The sequence below is a fragment of the Haliotis asinina genome, chromosome 14 (assembly GCF_037392515.1).
Source record: "Haliotis asinina isolate JCU_RB_2024 chromosome 14, JCU_Hal_asi_v2, whole genome shotgun sequence".
Taxonomy (NCBI): Eukaryota; Metazoa; Mollusca; class Gastropoda; order Lepetellida; family Haliotidae; genus Haliotis; species Haliotis asinina.
The window spans coordinates 8874324-8890164 of NC_090293.1; the positions used below are offsets into that span (position 1 = coordinate 8874324).

At 39.7% G+C, this 15841-nt stretch overlaps 1 protein-coding gene across 1 annotated transcript; it reads left to right on the top strand.

Moving 5' to 3' along the window:
- Positions 1–3075: 3075 nt before the first annotated feature.
- Positions 3076–11619, top strand: LOC137262069 (uncharacterized). Its single transcript, XM_067799855.1, has 7 exons — positions 3076–3405; positions 3902–3992; positions 4218–4385; positions 6574–6845; positions 9783–9944; positions 10417–10561; positions 11555–11619. The coding sequence occupies exons 1-7, from the start codon at positions 3076–3078 to the stop codon at positions 11617–11619; spliced, it is 1233 nt and encodes a 410-aa protein (XP_067655956.1).
- Positions 11620–15841: the final 4222 nt, after the last annotated feature.

The following is a 15841-nucleotide window of genomic DNA, read 5'->3' on the forward strand; positions in this document are numbered from 1 at the left end:
TTAAGTACTTTTAAAAAATCAGAAACGAATGAATTACAGTATAAACAAGAATATAATCAACTGAAACATCAATATAGCAATTACAAACCCTTATTTACAGATGGATCCAAGGACGGTGGCGCAGTGGCTTGTGCCACTGTCATTGGATCCAGAACAATATCTTTTAGATTACCAGATAATAGTTCTATTTTTACAGCAGAAGCTAACGCCATATTAACAGCTCTTAAATATATTCAAAGACACCCGAAACGTAAACAGTATATAATCTATTCAGACTCTCTTTCTTGCCTTCAGGCTATTAAAAATCTTTCTTGTAAACATCCACTTTTAATTGAAATTATTGAACTGTATAATAATCTTGCTACTGGCCAATACGACATCGTCTTTTGTTGGTTACCCAGCCATGTAGGCATTTCCGGTAACGCAATGGCCGATCTTGCTGCCAAGGCAGCACTCAACAAATCTGTGACACCACTTCTTCTTCCCTACACTGATTATAAAGCTACCATTAGATCTTATATCCATGATCTGATGCAGAAGAAGTGGGACACCCAAGTTGGTATAAATAAATTACATGAGATAAAACCTTACATTGGTTATACCCACTTGGGTTGTCAGTCCAGATTTGAAGAGGTCATACTACGACGATGTCGTATTGGCCACACTAGATATACTCATGCATACCTGTTAAAAGGTGAGGATCCTCCATTTTGTATCCCTTGTGATGAGAGAGTCACGGTCAAGCATATTCTGCTTGACTGTGTCGAATTCTCCATCACAAGGGATATGTATTTTACAGTTAAAACGATGAAGGATCTTTTTACCAGCGTTAGTTTTCATTTAATTATTGGTTTTTTAAAAGAAATTGATTTTTTGATTGAATTGTGAGCAATATGTTTCTGTAAAAAGATATATTTTAATAATTGGTAGTTTGGATTCGTAACTAGAATTGTTAGTGGCTGTACCCTCAAAGGGGGTTGAAGTATTGTAAAAATATTGTCCTCCTGAGAGGGTACGTAAGTCCAAAAACATTCATAGTAAATTTAATTCTACCAGGCTTTTAATCGTAGTATTCCTGTTGTTTTAATTGTGGCTAGCATATTGTACATTCGCCAGCGGCTGAAGGGATGGTGTAAATCCAACTAGGGTCCATGCAGGTAGCAAAGGTACTGTAAGTCCCCATGGTCCCTAGTATGGTGACCTACCTTCTGTTGTTGGCGATCTATAGTCTGTTTTTATATTGTATTGTCTGAATATTGATATTAGTTTTAACTTTCCAAGCTAGTTTTAATTCAAATTGTGATACTGTAGTTGTTTTACTGTCCTTTGTCGACAGGTTTTATAACACACATATTCGTTTTCAGTGGTCTGTTCCCGTCACGATATGGCTGAAATATTGCCGATGTGACATTAAATATTAACTCACTCACTCACTCACCCACTTCGAAACACATTCAGTCGCATCTATCGTTTAGGACAATATCTTTGACTCAGCAATATCTCAAGTTCAGCAAAGTTCTCATTATTAAAATAATTAAAATTGTGCTAAATTAAATAGAACTCTTGTTTTGATATACCATTATTGTTTCCTTTGGCGTCGAATGTCATAATGAGGTATGTTTCGATTTCAATTTCATTTTGGAGTATTATCCTTACAACACCTGATCTGCCATTGCTAAGAATAATGCGAAGACAACCTATTGTTTACGACCATTTCATTCCTTTCAGGGGTAACAGACAGACATATTCTCGTCAGAGAAATCTGAGTGTCTGGTAGTGTTGTCTGGTAGGGTGTGTCGTGTATACTGCAAACTAATATACAGATATACAGAATTAAGGAGAGATTTCTTTCCGTTATGTATTCAACAGCGTCGGTGCACCTGTCCCGATTCTTCTTAATGCCTTATCTCATTAACTGTTGATTTCACTGATCTTGAGTTTATCTTCAAGGTCACAATACACTTTGCGTTCCCCTCAATCTCTTGTTAATGCGATATCTCGTGCAAATTTGGTGACACACATATTACACAGAAAGCAGTCATTTCAGGGTGACCTTGATCTTCTTTTCAAGCTCACCATGGCACTTTGACCACTTGGAAACTTTTGTTCACGCAACATCTCCTTGCACCTAATATATTCATTATTATGTCGAAGCTTACAAATGGTAACTATGCAGACACCAGTCACATGGCAACTTTTTCAGAGTTTGAAGATTTTGAGAAGTGACTATGACTAAAACCACAAATCACACAAAATACACTCTTCTATGACACCCACAGATGAAATCCAGTAAATATGTTACATTTTGTTCTTCTTCAACGACGGGGGACATTGACATGTTAGTGGTAAACAGTTGTATTATAACTGGTTACACTATGACAATGGTTCGGGATTGACAGCGAAGTCATTTTCATGGCCATCAGTATTTTACAAGAGAAAAATGTAAAACCCAATTTGTGTACACCGTTCTAATTATGCCTAAAACCATTGACCTGACTGGTTGGGCGGCATAGAAAATACAAAAGAAAGTGTTTTATATAACTGGTTGGAGATGTCACGTTATCAGCTTAAGTGTGCTGTTGTAAAAATTAAAATTAACCTCTTTTCATAAAATCATCTCGAGTTTGATAATCCTTGCTCTGATAACACACCAGTGAGCATCCTTCTATGTTTTGAAAAGGACACTTTGAAACTAACATCGAATAAACAAATACAAAATCAACTCGTGAATCACGACACGTCTCACGTAACACCTTTATCGTGTCTAGAAGGCGTTACGTTCTCCTAAGTGTTGACAGCCCCCGAGGCATATAAGATGCATAGATGCTGGTTAAGTACTTCGTTATGATATTTCACCTACTTCAGATATTTTTGCTCCAGGAGAATCGATTAAGTCGCATGCTTGGCACTGAGTCATGAAGCTGCAACATTTATACCAGAACATGAGCAAATCTATAACATTTGGAGCCGTAATTACAGCCACTGTTTGTTGACGTGGTGTCCGTCAGCGTTATAGATTGAAACTGAGTAGCTGCTGAAACTAAAATATATAATTTGATCTGTGGAGCAGATACTATGCATCGTATTGGCATTGATGTGATTCTTAGTACTATATGTCAGATTTCCATCCTTGCTTTCACGGCCTCCACCGAGAAGACATGTTCTTCTATTGGTCACCTTCCAGTTATGACCGACAGTAGAGTTCAAGGAGCTGTGACGGAAACTATCACAACTACGGGGATTATTTCTTGTGCTAAGGAATGTCTTTCAAGGCATCTCTGCGAGTTCTTCAACTATAACCTTGACGAAGGCACGTGCGAGCTTAGTGTTTGGGAATACTACGGACCAATGTCAGTTACGACTGAGCCACGTTTTGTATTTTCCAAGGCCGAAGATTGGCCAAAGGTAGGTACACTTGGTATAAGAAGTGCCTTTACCCTACATATTTGAACTTGCAGAGGACGAGTTTGACGATGACTATTTGTTTTAGTTCTCTTAACTGGACAGATATATTTGACACTTTTTAAATGTGACACTGATAAAAGAAAAGTTCATTCATGCTCCAAAATTGTTTGGAATTCCAAAGTATCTGCTTCACTTAGAGCCCGACGGGTTCCAGTTCAAACCCGTTCACACTGTTTTCGAAGCTTATCTCAAGCAATACTAAGATGCGCACAATCAGACAATCACAATCAGTAATAATTACGGATCTGAAGTAACAAATATAGGATAGTGAAAGGCCTAAAGGACACAATTTTGCCTCACGGTCATCTGTGAAGCAAAAAAAATGGATACTTGCTATCCTTTAAACTGAAACACACCTGAAGCATTCAGTTTGAATTGATCCAAATCAACACCTTTTAAAAATGATGATTTGTACTCTTTTGTGTTGTTTCCTCAGAATATACTAGGTGCTTGCCAACACCACAAATGTGGTGTCAATTCTCGTTGTGTGGAAACAGCGGACAATGGTTGGGAATGTGTCATCACATGTACGTAAGATAACACTTTTCTGTCCACTCTGTAACTTGAAGTACTGTGTGTAATACCTAATACGGAAAGAATGAACAGGACCCTGTTCTGTATAATGTTAAAACGACTGGCATTTATACCTATACATGTATTTATTTATATCATTTAAAATGGAAGGATCGAAAAGTTAACTTTCAGTCGCCAGCACTTGTCAATTGCAATAGTTCAGTATTAATACGTTACAGACTGCGCGGATCCACCTACTGTGGAATATGCCAATGATGTTGATTCATCTGTCAAACACGTCACGTTGGTAAACCAAACCTTGACCTTGGATTGCCTTGTGGGTTACGTACCATGTGGAAATATGACATGTAACCCAGATGGAACTTGGACCCCAATGACGTGCATGCGTGAGTTAACCTTTCGAACAAACAATAATTTAGTGATATATATTCATTGAGCCATCATACAAATCTACTTTCATTTGAATAACTGCCATAAACTATTAGGAAAGTGTAAACGACCAAGTTATCTGATTGTGTATATGGATTTAGAAAAATGGTTGTTTCATTCGCAGCTTTAATTCATATAAACATGGTTGCAGTAAAATTCTAATTTATTGTAAGACGTATCAGTGTGTTGCTGTATATTCTCGCGATACAGACCAAGCAGAAAACTTGTTCTTATAATGGGACGGTTATGTGTTATAGAAGCTGGGACAAGACATAGCTATGTCACGATATCCTAACCCATTCAGTCATTAGCAGATGACATGTTCAGTCACCGAAACCGTAATCAAAGTGTCTCTCATACTGGGCATGAGCTTCTCAAAGTCACAGTTACAGACGATTCGTGACTGACTACACAGATGGAATCTTCATGCCCGATGGTATCTCACATTACTGCATGAGCGGAGAACAGCCATTTGCAAGTTTCTGGTGCATTTCTTATCCTGAACAATCTTTTGGACATTGCGAAACGACAGACGTGAGGAAAGTGTGGCTTTGTATGGTCAGCATCACACGACTCTGGTTTCTGCAAGAAGGTCAGGTGAAATACCATGTTACTCTGGCAAAAGTATCGCAAACAACGTCAGATGTTCACGTGTACTGCATCAAGGCAAAATAACACTCGTCTTCGAGAGGAATCGGATGTTTTTTAGTACGATCGTACATACGAGTAAGATGGGCGGTTCTGTACTGCAGTGGGATCGAATGAACGTAACATATTCGAGTTTCACCAAGTCTATAGCGAACACATGTATTACTCCAGTGTCGCCATTAACTGCAACCTCATCGGTTCTTTCCGCAGCCACAACACATGAACATCTACGTCTTCGGGTTAAAACGGAAACATGCTGTCCTAATCGCATAGCTGATATTTGGTCAAAAGAAGACTGGTGAAATGAACGAATTGGCTTTGTAACGTCTTGGACTAGCACAGTGATTGAGTGAGCTGGGATTTACGCCACTTTTAGCAATATTCCTGCAATATCACGGCAGGAGGCACCAGAAATGAGCTTGACATATTGTGCCAAGGTGGAAAATCGAACCCCGATCTTCGGCGTGACGAGCAGACGCTTTAACCACTAGGCTACTCCACCGCCCCTCGAACTATCAGATTTCAGCAGACCTTTGTGACTTTTATGTTCTGTTACAGTCTCAGGTTTCGTTACAAGCATCATTCGTGAGATTGACATTTCGTGGACCCTTTACAAATCTGTGCCCTCCTACCACGAAATACAATGCCATTACATACGTGATAGTTGGTCAGCATTAGTTCATACTCCGGCGATATGACATTGGTGGCTCACGGCCTGTGTGCGAAATAGCCACTGGCCAGCTACCCGTGGCAAGTAAAAATTCAATCTGGCCAATATATCTCCAGTCAGTGGCCCGACTGAATTATCATGGGGTCATTTCGTACATATATCACTTTCCGGCTTGTTCAATTCTAATTCGTTTTTAAATCTTTTAATCTTTTAAATTTTTAAATGCAATATTATGGCGTGATAAAACGCTCATCATACTTATGAAGGCACCCTTATCTGCATTTAAATTTCGGACTAGTGGATTATTTCGTGGGCTTGTAACTTTCAGGCAGCCGGACTTGCTAGCGAAATTTGGAACACTCCTCGTGTGTGTTAAAATGCACCCTATCCGCCCATGCACACTTATCTTTTCCGGAGCAGAACTCTAAAACCGTTCAATATGTCTCCACCAAACTTGACACATAGATTGGTCTAGTGATGTGCTGGTGCCTTTTGATAGTTTTGGAATTCTGAATGAAATAGTTTTAGCGTTTCCATGGCAACAGGTTTGACTTCGACTGAAATTGGATGTAATGCGGGGGATATTGATGACTGTGTCTTCTTGTAGTAACTGGTTCAAACAGTTATGAAATATATTGCCTATCCTTCTAAAATCATTTTAGTGATTAACCTGTTTACATGTATTCACTGTGTCCCGTTCCGGTATGATCTAAATAACGTAGATGCGTTAACTCAGTTATGACTATATATATGCACGCCATGATGTCCTACTGCGAGACTTCACTATCACCGTCCAGTTGAAGAAGTATTTCTGTATATTCCTGCAGCTGTGGCCAGCTGTTCCGAGGTTTGGAAACTCAGTTCCACCTACACTGACGGAGAGTATTGGCTGTATCCACGACAAGTGCATGGTTCCAGAGTAAAGGTGTACTGCCATGCCATGAATAGTACCCCATCTGAGTACATCTACCTGAGGACCCCATACTTCATGGATAGTCCAATGGTAGAGAATGAGGACTGCACAGGGGAAACACCGATTTTGACATCCAACTCCTTTCTTGGATACCATGTCTACTCAAAATTTGGATTGGACATTAAGGTTAGACCAAAACGGGCAGAGCATACCGTTGCCTATAATTCAAGAACAGCGTTTCCTATCCAAGATATGATATACAAGACAAAAATAGTTAGGGATATATGTAAATTTTGAAATATAAATAATGATCTATTTGTTCATTGACAATCTGATGAAATATGAATCATAAAAATGCCAATATCCCTGACTCATTTTGTCCAGTATAGTATTGTTTGTGTGTTTTTGTATGCCCGCACTCGCAATACCCTGACAATTTAGTGACCAACAGCACGATTAATCTACACAGTTAGGATACGATGACGTGTTTCAACCAAGAAAGCGACCCTGCCATCCGATTCCGTTTGTCGCATCTTACCAGCATGCGTGTTGGGTAAAACAGATATCAGACCGAGGTGGTTTTGTCTGTGACACACCAGCTTACCACCTAACATACAATCTTACAAACGTTGTCGGACAGGATAACGTGTGACCGGCAGGGTTGCACTATCAATTTCCGGGGAGTCCCTTAAGTCGCTTGATGCCAACATGAAACATGATTTCAGTTTCGTTCAACTGATTTGCAACTTCAACCAGAAACACAACTAACCACCCAAACAACCCTCTCTGTGTAACATTAGATATATGCAACAAGATGCTAATAACCATCTCTGAGTAGCATTAGATACGTGCAACAAGATGCTAATGACCATCTCTGAGTAGCATTAGATACGTGCAACAAGATGATAACAACCATCTCTGAGTAGCATTAGATACGTGCAACAAGATGCTAATAACCATCTCTGAGTAGCACTAGATACGTGCAACAAGATGCTAATGACCATCTCTGAGTAGCATTAGATACGTGCAACAAGATGCTAATAACCATCTCTGAGTAACATTAGATACGTGCAACAAGATGCTAATAACCATCTCTGAGTAGCATTAGATACGTGCAACAAGATGCTAATGACCATCTCTGAGTAGCATTAGATACGTGCAACAAGATGCTAATAACCATCTCTGAGTAGCATTAGATACGTGCAACAAGATGCTAATAACCATCTCTGAGTAGCATTAGATACGTGCAACAAGATGCTAATGACCATCTCTGAGTAGCATAAGATACGTGCAACAAGATGCTAATAACCATCTCTGAGTAGCATTAGATACGTGCAACAAGATGCTAATGACCATCTCTGAGTAGCATTAGATACGTGCAACAAGATGCTAACAACCATCTCTGAGTAGCATTAGATACGTGCAACAAGATGCTAATAACCATCTCTGAGTAGCATTAGATACGTGCAACAAGATGCTAATGACCATCTCTGAGTAGCATAAGATACGTGCAACAAGATGCTAATGACCATCTCTGAGTAACATTAGATACGTGCAACAAGATGCTAATGACCATCTCTGAGTAGCATTAGATACGTGCAACAAGATGCTAATAACCATCTCTGAGTAGCATTAGATACGTGCAACAAGATGCTAATAACCATCTCTGAGTAGCATTAGATACGTGCAACAAGATGCTAATAACCATCTCTGAGTAGCATTAGATACGTGCAACAAGATGCTAATGACCATCTCTGAGTAGCATTAGATACGTGCAACAAGATGCTAATAACCATCTCTGAGTAACATTAGATACGTGCAACAAGATGCTAATGACCATCTCTGAGTAGCATTTGATACGTGCAACAAGATACTAATGACCATCTCTGAGTAGCATTAGATACGTGCAACAAGATGCTAATAACCATCTCTGAGTAGCATTAGATACGTGCAACAAGATGCTAATAACCATCTCTGAGTAGCATTAGATACGTGCAACAAGATGCTAATAACCATCTCTGAGTAGCATTAGATACGTGCAACAAGATGCTAATAACCTGCTATGAGTAACATTAGATATATGCAACAAGATACTAATAACTTGCTGTGTGTAACATTTAGATGTGTGCAACAAGATGCCAATTTACATGCTCTGAGTACCATTCAGATTTATCTTACCTCACACATAAAGGTAGTTTTCTGATTGGCTAAGCGCTGTCCTATTATTTTCAGTGTACCTTGCTTACATTGTAATTTACCCAGCTGTCAATGGTAACTCCTTCGGTATTTCGTGATGGTACTTATTGTACTTACCGATGTTTTGCAAATGCAAATCGAGAGAAGTGAGATAAATTTGTTTTTTTTTTGTTTCGTCTGCGAAATCAAGCGATGAATGCGGAAAGATTTGCCTCTCATGCCATAAATACCTTTGATAGAACGTTCGTTCAAATATAGTCAATGTCAATATTAAGAGAGGGAATTACATCGCGGCGATTTTACCAAGACAATACTTACGGGAAAAAACAGCAAGATGCAAGATTCGAATGGTTTGATTCACACGAGTTGTCTGAAGTGTACCATTCGATATTCATGCTTTTAACAGTTCAAAATTAACATTGAGGTGTTCGGTGAGATAAATACTTTATTCAATAGTCACGAGGGAGACCTGGTTTGATGTCCACCCTATGTTTGTTTATGTTCCCTGAGCCCGAAAGGCTTGATGCCCTAAAGGCTCAGGGAACACAAACAAACATCGAGGGTACATCACCCATGAGTCACCCACCCTCATCACCAATGCACAACTTATAATGTGCAACACGATGCTAACCATCCTGCTCTGTGTAACATTTAGAAATCTTCAACACGATGCTAACCAACCTGCTCTGTGTAACATTTAGATCTGTGTAACATGATGCAGGTCTTCTCTACACTTTTTTGCAACAAAAACAATTTGCTCAATATCCCTGAATTAACATTTTACAGATACCTTACTGAAAGGTTAAGGTTCGTTTCTGTTTTAGCAAATATATCTAAGAAATATGTAAAGTAAATCTGGTAACAAATATTACAACACATATTATCATAATATGAAAAATATTGTGTCTGAGACTGACTTCTCCGCAGACCCTCACTATTAAAGGGACAGACCGAAGATTTTATAACAAAACAGCAGGCATGGATTCTAATGTGGGCGTGGTCAAAGACTGCTACAGCATATACGATTGCGGCCCACGTGGTCAAGCTGTGATGGACCTGAGAGGGACGGGACTTGCTCTGGACGGATCGGTCAGTATAGGTTTAGAAAAGGAGTGCTATATTTTCATACATTAATTCTTAATGTATCCTTTCATTCAATCTGTTTTACGAAGTAATACATCCAGTCTATGGGCATATAGTTTGTGTTATACTGCCTCGTGGAGTTTTACAAAATCTTCCCTTGTTTTATGTTGGTATCATGCGGAACAGCACAAGAAACGCAAGTTCTGAGAAAAAAAACCCCGAAATCTCATGAAAGTTAGCGTTCATGTTTATGTCTTCTGTTTAGCAGCCAGCGTTTCTTTTGCTGTTCAGTATAAGTAAGAATACGTGGTTCTCTCTCGACCTGTTGTATTTGGTTGTAATATGATCAATTCTGATCAGATTCAACACCTTGTTTTTTCACTAGACCTTGAGCTACAGTTACATTTATCAGTGTCACGACATTTGGTACTTAAATGACTTCCTATGATGTCATTCAAATTTTCCCAAATTATTCCAGGTAACGTGGATGACTACGGGTGAAAGCCAAACTCCAATTGTCACTTGGTCCTCTAATAACCAGGTGATTGACATACGCTGTGGAGGCAGGTGTGGTAAATGTGTCCCCAACGGCCCTCTGCAGCTCGTGTTGCTGGAGTCTGATGGTAGGTTAGCAGGATAGCATCATTGTTGGAAATATCTATAGAAACTACTGTTACAATGCGTCATACGACAGTTTGGGACTTTTACTTGTCCCTCGGTCGTTTGTTTGTTTGGTTGGTTCGTTGATTGTTTAACGCAGTATTCAGCACAGCAATATTCCAGGTATAGGAAGTGGTCTGCTCAGCATTCAGCAATATTCTAGCTATAGGACGATGGTCTGCTCAGCATTCAGCAATATTCTAGCTATAGGACGGTGGTCTGCTCAGCATTCAGCTATATTCTAGCTATAGGACAGTGGTCTGCTCAGCATTCAGCAATATTCTAGCTATAGGACAGTGGTCTGCTGAGCATTCAGCAATATTCTAGCTATAGGGCGGTGGTCTGCTCAGCATGCAGCAATATTCTAGCTATAGGACGGTGGTCTGCTCAGCATTCAGCAATATTCTAGCTATAGGACGGTGGTCTGCTCAGCATTCAGCAATATTCTAGCTATAGGACCGTGGTCTGTAATAATAGAGTCTGGACCACACAATCCAGTGGTGAATAGGATGAACATTAATCTCTACAATTCGAATTGTCAACAATTGGTTGACGTGTCAACCAGATCAGGGAGCTTGACCACCCAATCCCGTTAGTCGCCCTATACGACAAGCATGGGTTGCTGCAGATAATTCGAAACAGATATTCGTGGGTCACAGACTAAATGAAACGATCGCACTTTGATCTGAGTGGGTGCAACGTACATGGACAGATGTGGGCCATTGAAGCCTGCTGATCATAAACACATGCTTCAATCAAATAATCGTGCAATGGGTTGTGCTTTCAGGGCAAATCGTTATTTCCTACACATAACAAATTTAAAGTGGATATCTAGTCAACTGTATCTCCAAATCAACCATTTTCCTTACTAAATTGTAACAAGATGTGTTACTAATACATTTGATCATTCCAAAATTTTAAAGGTACTTGTTTCAGAAAGTCATAATCTTTTACAGCTCCTCCAGACAACAGTGCCATTACACCACAATGTGATCGTCTCAGCCCAAATGTGACCGACTAGCCCTAAATACCGACCATGTAGATCAACACATCCCATGACAGCACCTCCTATTTAGCCTGAGTGAGTGAGGAAGTTTGGGTTATCTCATTGTGTAAATGTGAGATGAAATCCTCAGTGACCTTATAAGGTAGATGGTTGCCATTCCTGGTGGTGGTACCCCCACACGTCTTGCAGCCCACACTTGACTTTGGACCGTAGCTACGAAAACATTAAACTCAAATATGGATGTTTCAACAGTTTAAAACTATTACTAAAAAATTTGCTAGTGATAGTAATAAAGTGACTACAGACACGAAAATACTTTTATGTTGGATACTCCGTAAAGAGTGTGCATGATGAGTTTGCTCGATGAATTTCATGAGACATGCACATTTTGAAATTCCTATCCGTTAAAACAGCATGTATTTTTCGGATATAAACTGTCTCCTGTTTCTATATTTTTTACCTCATCTAACTTTGGTAACAGGATAAGGTAATAGCATCGGAGACTAAAGACGTTGCCATTTTGAGACCTTGCATTCAAATAAATTAGACTTTAAGACCATGTTAAATTTGTTTCAAGTGATTGCAGTATTAGGATCAGCGCCCAATAGGATTTTGAAATCATGAGAATGCGGATCCCGTCCTCACTTTCTGAATTTTCAGACTGGTCTGATGCCTGTTTTATGTATCAAAGTAATCAGAAAATAAATTGTGCTCAGGCGTGTAGCGAGCCAGTTTTTGTGAGTGTCCGACAGGTTGCAAAACTTTATATTTACATATAGATAGTTTTGAGGGCTTGCCCAAACTACTTAGCAACAATCATGTGTCCGGGCTTTTGTCTTGTGGAAGCTTCGCCCCTAGAGCCAGGAGTGAACCGCTGATTGGAAACTAGAACAATACACCTTATGTTGCAGGGCCCGCTTGCACAAAACGATCTACACTGATTGGAGTCCCATTCTCCAACATAGGTTTAAGATAGTCGTAACGCTAAGAATGCTTTGTGCAAGTGGGCCCTGAACAACTAACATCACTGCTCTTCTGGGGTCAGGAAGTTGAAACGTACCCATGCAAAGGGTAGGGGCACCTGGAATTTCAGTTTGGAAAAGAAATAACAACTAAACATGGGGTGTCATTCTTGATTTTGACGGTGTTCATGGTCACCATAGACCATTAACTTTGACAATCATCTTGCGTCACGAAGTTCTTTGTGTTTGTTTCTTGTCGGGTTTTGTTTGTTTGTTTGTTTGTTTGTTTGTTTGAAAATGAAAATCGTACACATGCAATGTTCACTTCATACACCTATCATCTTTCAAGAGCGATTCCGGAACAAACAAAGGTGATGACATTCTCAAAACATTCATTGTGATACCAACATTTATTCCCATATATGTCCCCGTTTTCAGTCGTGAATTTAAATGAAGCTCACCTACTTTGTTTTTCTGAAGAGTGTATGTCGAAAAACAAGGAGTGTTTATTTGGTATTTCTTGAAAATTGTAAATTGTCCGGACTTAATTCATACTTAGACTGTTACACACGTTATTTTAGCGTCTTCTTGTATAACGTTTGTTTGTTAGTGGGGTAGTTTGTTGCTAAACGCTTCACTGAGCATTATTCCAGTTATATGGCTGCGCTCGGCAAATCGAGTTTGGACCACACAATTCAATGATCAAAAGCACGAACATCGATCATGCTGTTGATAACATGCATATATCAAGAGTGGGCTCGTCTCATATGTGAATGCAGACATTTCAAATAAGGGCACTGTTGGTATGAGTCAGATTTGAAACACATTTTTCACAGTTTTAAAGGTTCACATTATTGTGCATCAAGCATTACCTTTGGAATAAAAAATGTCTGCAAATATTTCTGAATACATTTGGTGTTTGTGTTTGTATCATTTACAGCATCGAACCGAGTCTACAAATAATGCAATCTCCCATTTATTTAATAGTCAACAGAAGCTCGCAAAATTACGCCCTTGCACTCTCAGAATACCTTGTGCATAGTGTTACTGTACAATATGGGCAAGGAAGGACAACACTGACATCACCATTGCTGACAATTTAATGAGAACATTGAACAATACTTCAACATGAGAAAGAGTATCGGTATATGCCGCTATAATACAGCTTGGTTCGGCTCGCTGTTTAACGCTGTACTCAGCAATATTCTGGCTATTTGGCGTCGGTCTATAAATAATCGAATCTGTATTAGACAATCCAGTGATCAACGGCACGTGCATTGATCTACACAAATGAGATACGATGATACGTGTCAACCAAGTCAGCGGGCTGCACCACCTGATCCCGTTAGTCGCATTTTATGACAAGCATGGTTTGCTGAAGACCGATTCTAACTGTGGTATTCGTGGGTGGATCTTTAAAACGCGGAATATATATGAGTTGTTTACGCTGTTTTCCGGTAGCAAGTGACATCGAGTTCAAAATACTCATGTTGTTCATCCGTGCAAGTCATGACCGCGATGCACTAACATCAGTGAAGGGATACGGCAACATCAACCACTACGTCACTGTAGTAACAGTCAGGTGGTTTGTCCCGGTCTGGTCTGTGTCTCTTGGTGACTGACGCTTTGCAGAGCTCTTTGCTTTGGAACATTACAGGCAACATCAAAAGCGCCGAAAGCATAAACAATGTCAAAGGACTGATAAACATCTATCTGTTCCATTGTATTTTCAACAGCCATTGATTCCGCTTTTCAACCAGAGGCGTGGGATGGCCGTGTGCTGGCCATTAGAAGTAAGCTGATTTTACCGGGTTCGATTCCCCACATGGGTACAATGTGTGAGGCCCGTTTCTGGTGTCCTCCACGATGATATTGTTGAATATTGTTAAAAGCAACCCAAAACTGAACCTACAGAGTTACCCTCTCTATAGCTCTATATGTTTTGATAACAGCTTTACATTCTGATCAGAGCGGCCCATTCTGCATGGGTTAGAACCACCGTGTCCTGGCAGTTGTTCACAAGGCATAACACACCCTTTGTCAATGGTTCCAAATCACCATCACATAAGATCAATAACTGATTACAGATCAGCAATATGGTGAATAGAGAGTATGACAATGGGACCTACTGACTACACACGTCTGTACAGTGGGAGAATTGGACTAGCAAGTATATTCATTCAAAACCTTACTAAACACGTTACAAATCAATATTCAGTCGGAAACATTAACGGAATTAGTAACAATAACGATTTACAGCACAGGGTAAGTGACACATTGTTACATTAGTTTATCAGCAGAGTTTGAACTTGGGTGTTTTCCAATAATCTGCTTATTCAACATGGAGTTCGCGCTGAACTAAGCTGAGGAGTCTGATGTATATTTTAAGATTGTCGTAAGTGCCATAGGTTAACAGTAACTTACGACTATCTTAGCGCTAAGAGAGCTTCGAAAATCTAGGTCCTGATGCTTACCAGACAACCTTTATAGAGTTAAGACTCACGTATCATGCCACAACAAATATCCTTGGGTAAATAAGTGTGTAAGCAGAGCGTCACTGGGGAGTTTTGGCATTTTGCTTCTCATGGAAGTTATTGCATGTATTCGGTGTTGTGACCACTCTATTTTACACCTAACATTCTGGGTCCCGATCCACAAATCCTTAATAGGACTACGGGATTAGTAAGAATATGACAACGTATAGTGTTACGACAGGTCGTACAGTTACGAACACTTTGAGGATCGGCACCCCGGCTGGGTAACAGGACGATGTGCACAATTTTGGAGACGATTTATTGAGAGGCAAGATGGCCGACTTGGCGAAGTGACGGAACACTTCCTCTCCAGTTATTAAGTATCTGGAGAAATCTTTGGTTCAGAACAAAATAGTACGTAGAGAAACTAATGCCCTGACATCGATGCTGGAAATGTTAGTTACATTATTTGTTAAATAGATAACATGACTATAGTACCTGCCAACTACATGCAGTTACAGGATTGTACGAATGAAACAAGAGAGTAAAAAAAATAGAAAAAAATGCAAAAAATGGTTTAAAGAACACTTTGTCACCTTGTCTTGGAACTAAGAAATGACTTGGTCTGTGTAATGAAAGTTAACGCTGCGCAGCATATTTAGATATTTGTGTTGCAAAATAAAGACTTGGACGCACAAACTGATCTCACAGACGCGGGCAGAGAATATATTGACATTATATCAAGAAAGGCGATTGACGTGGATACTGAGTTGGACTGTGTTGACAAGACGACAAGTCGGT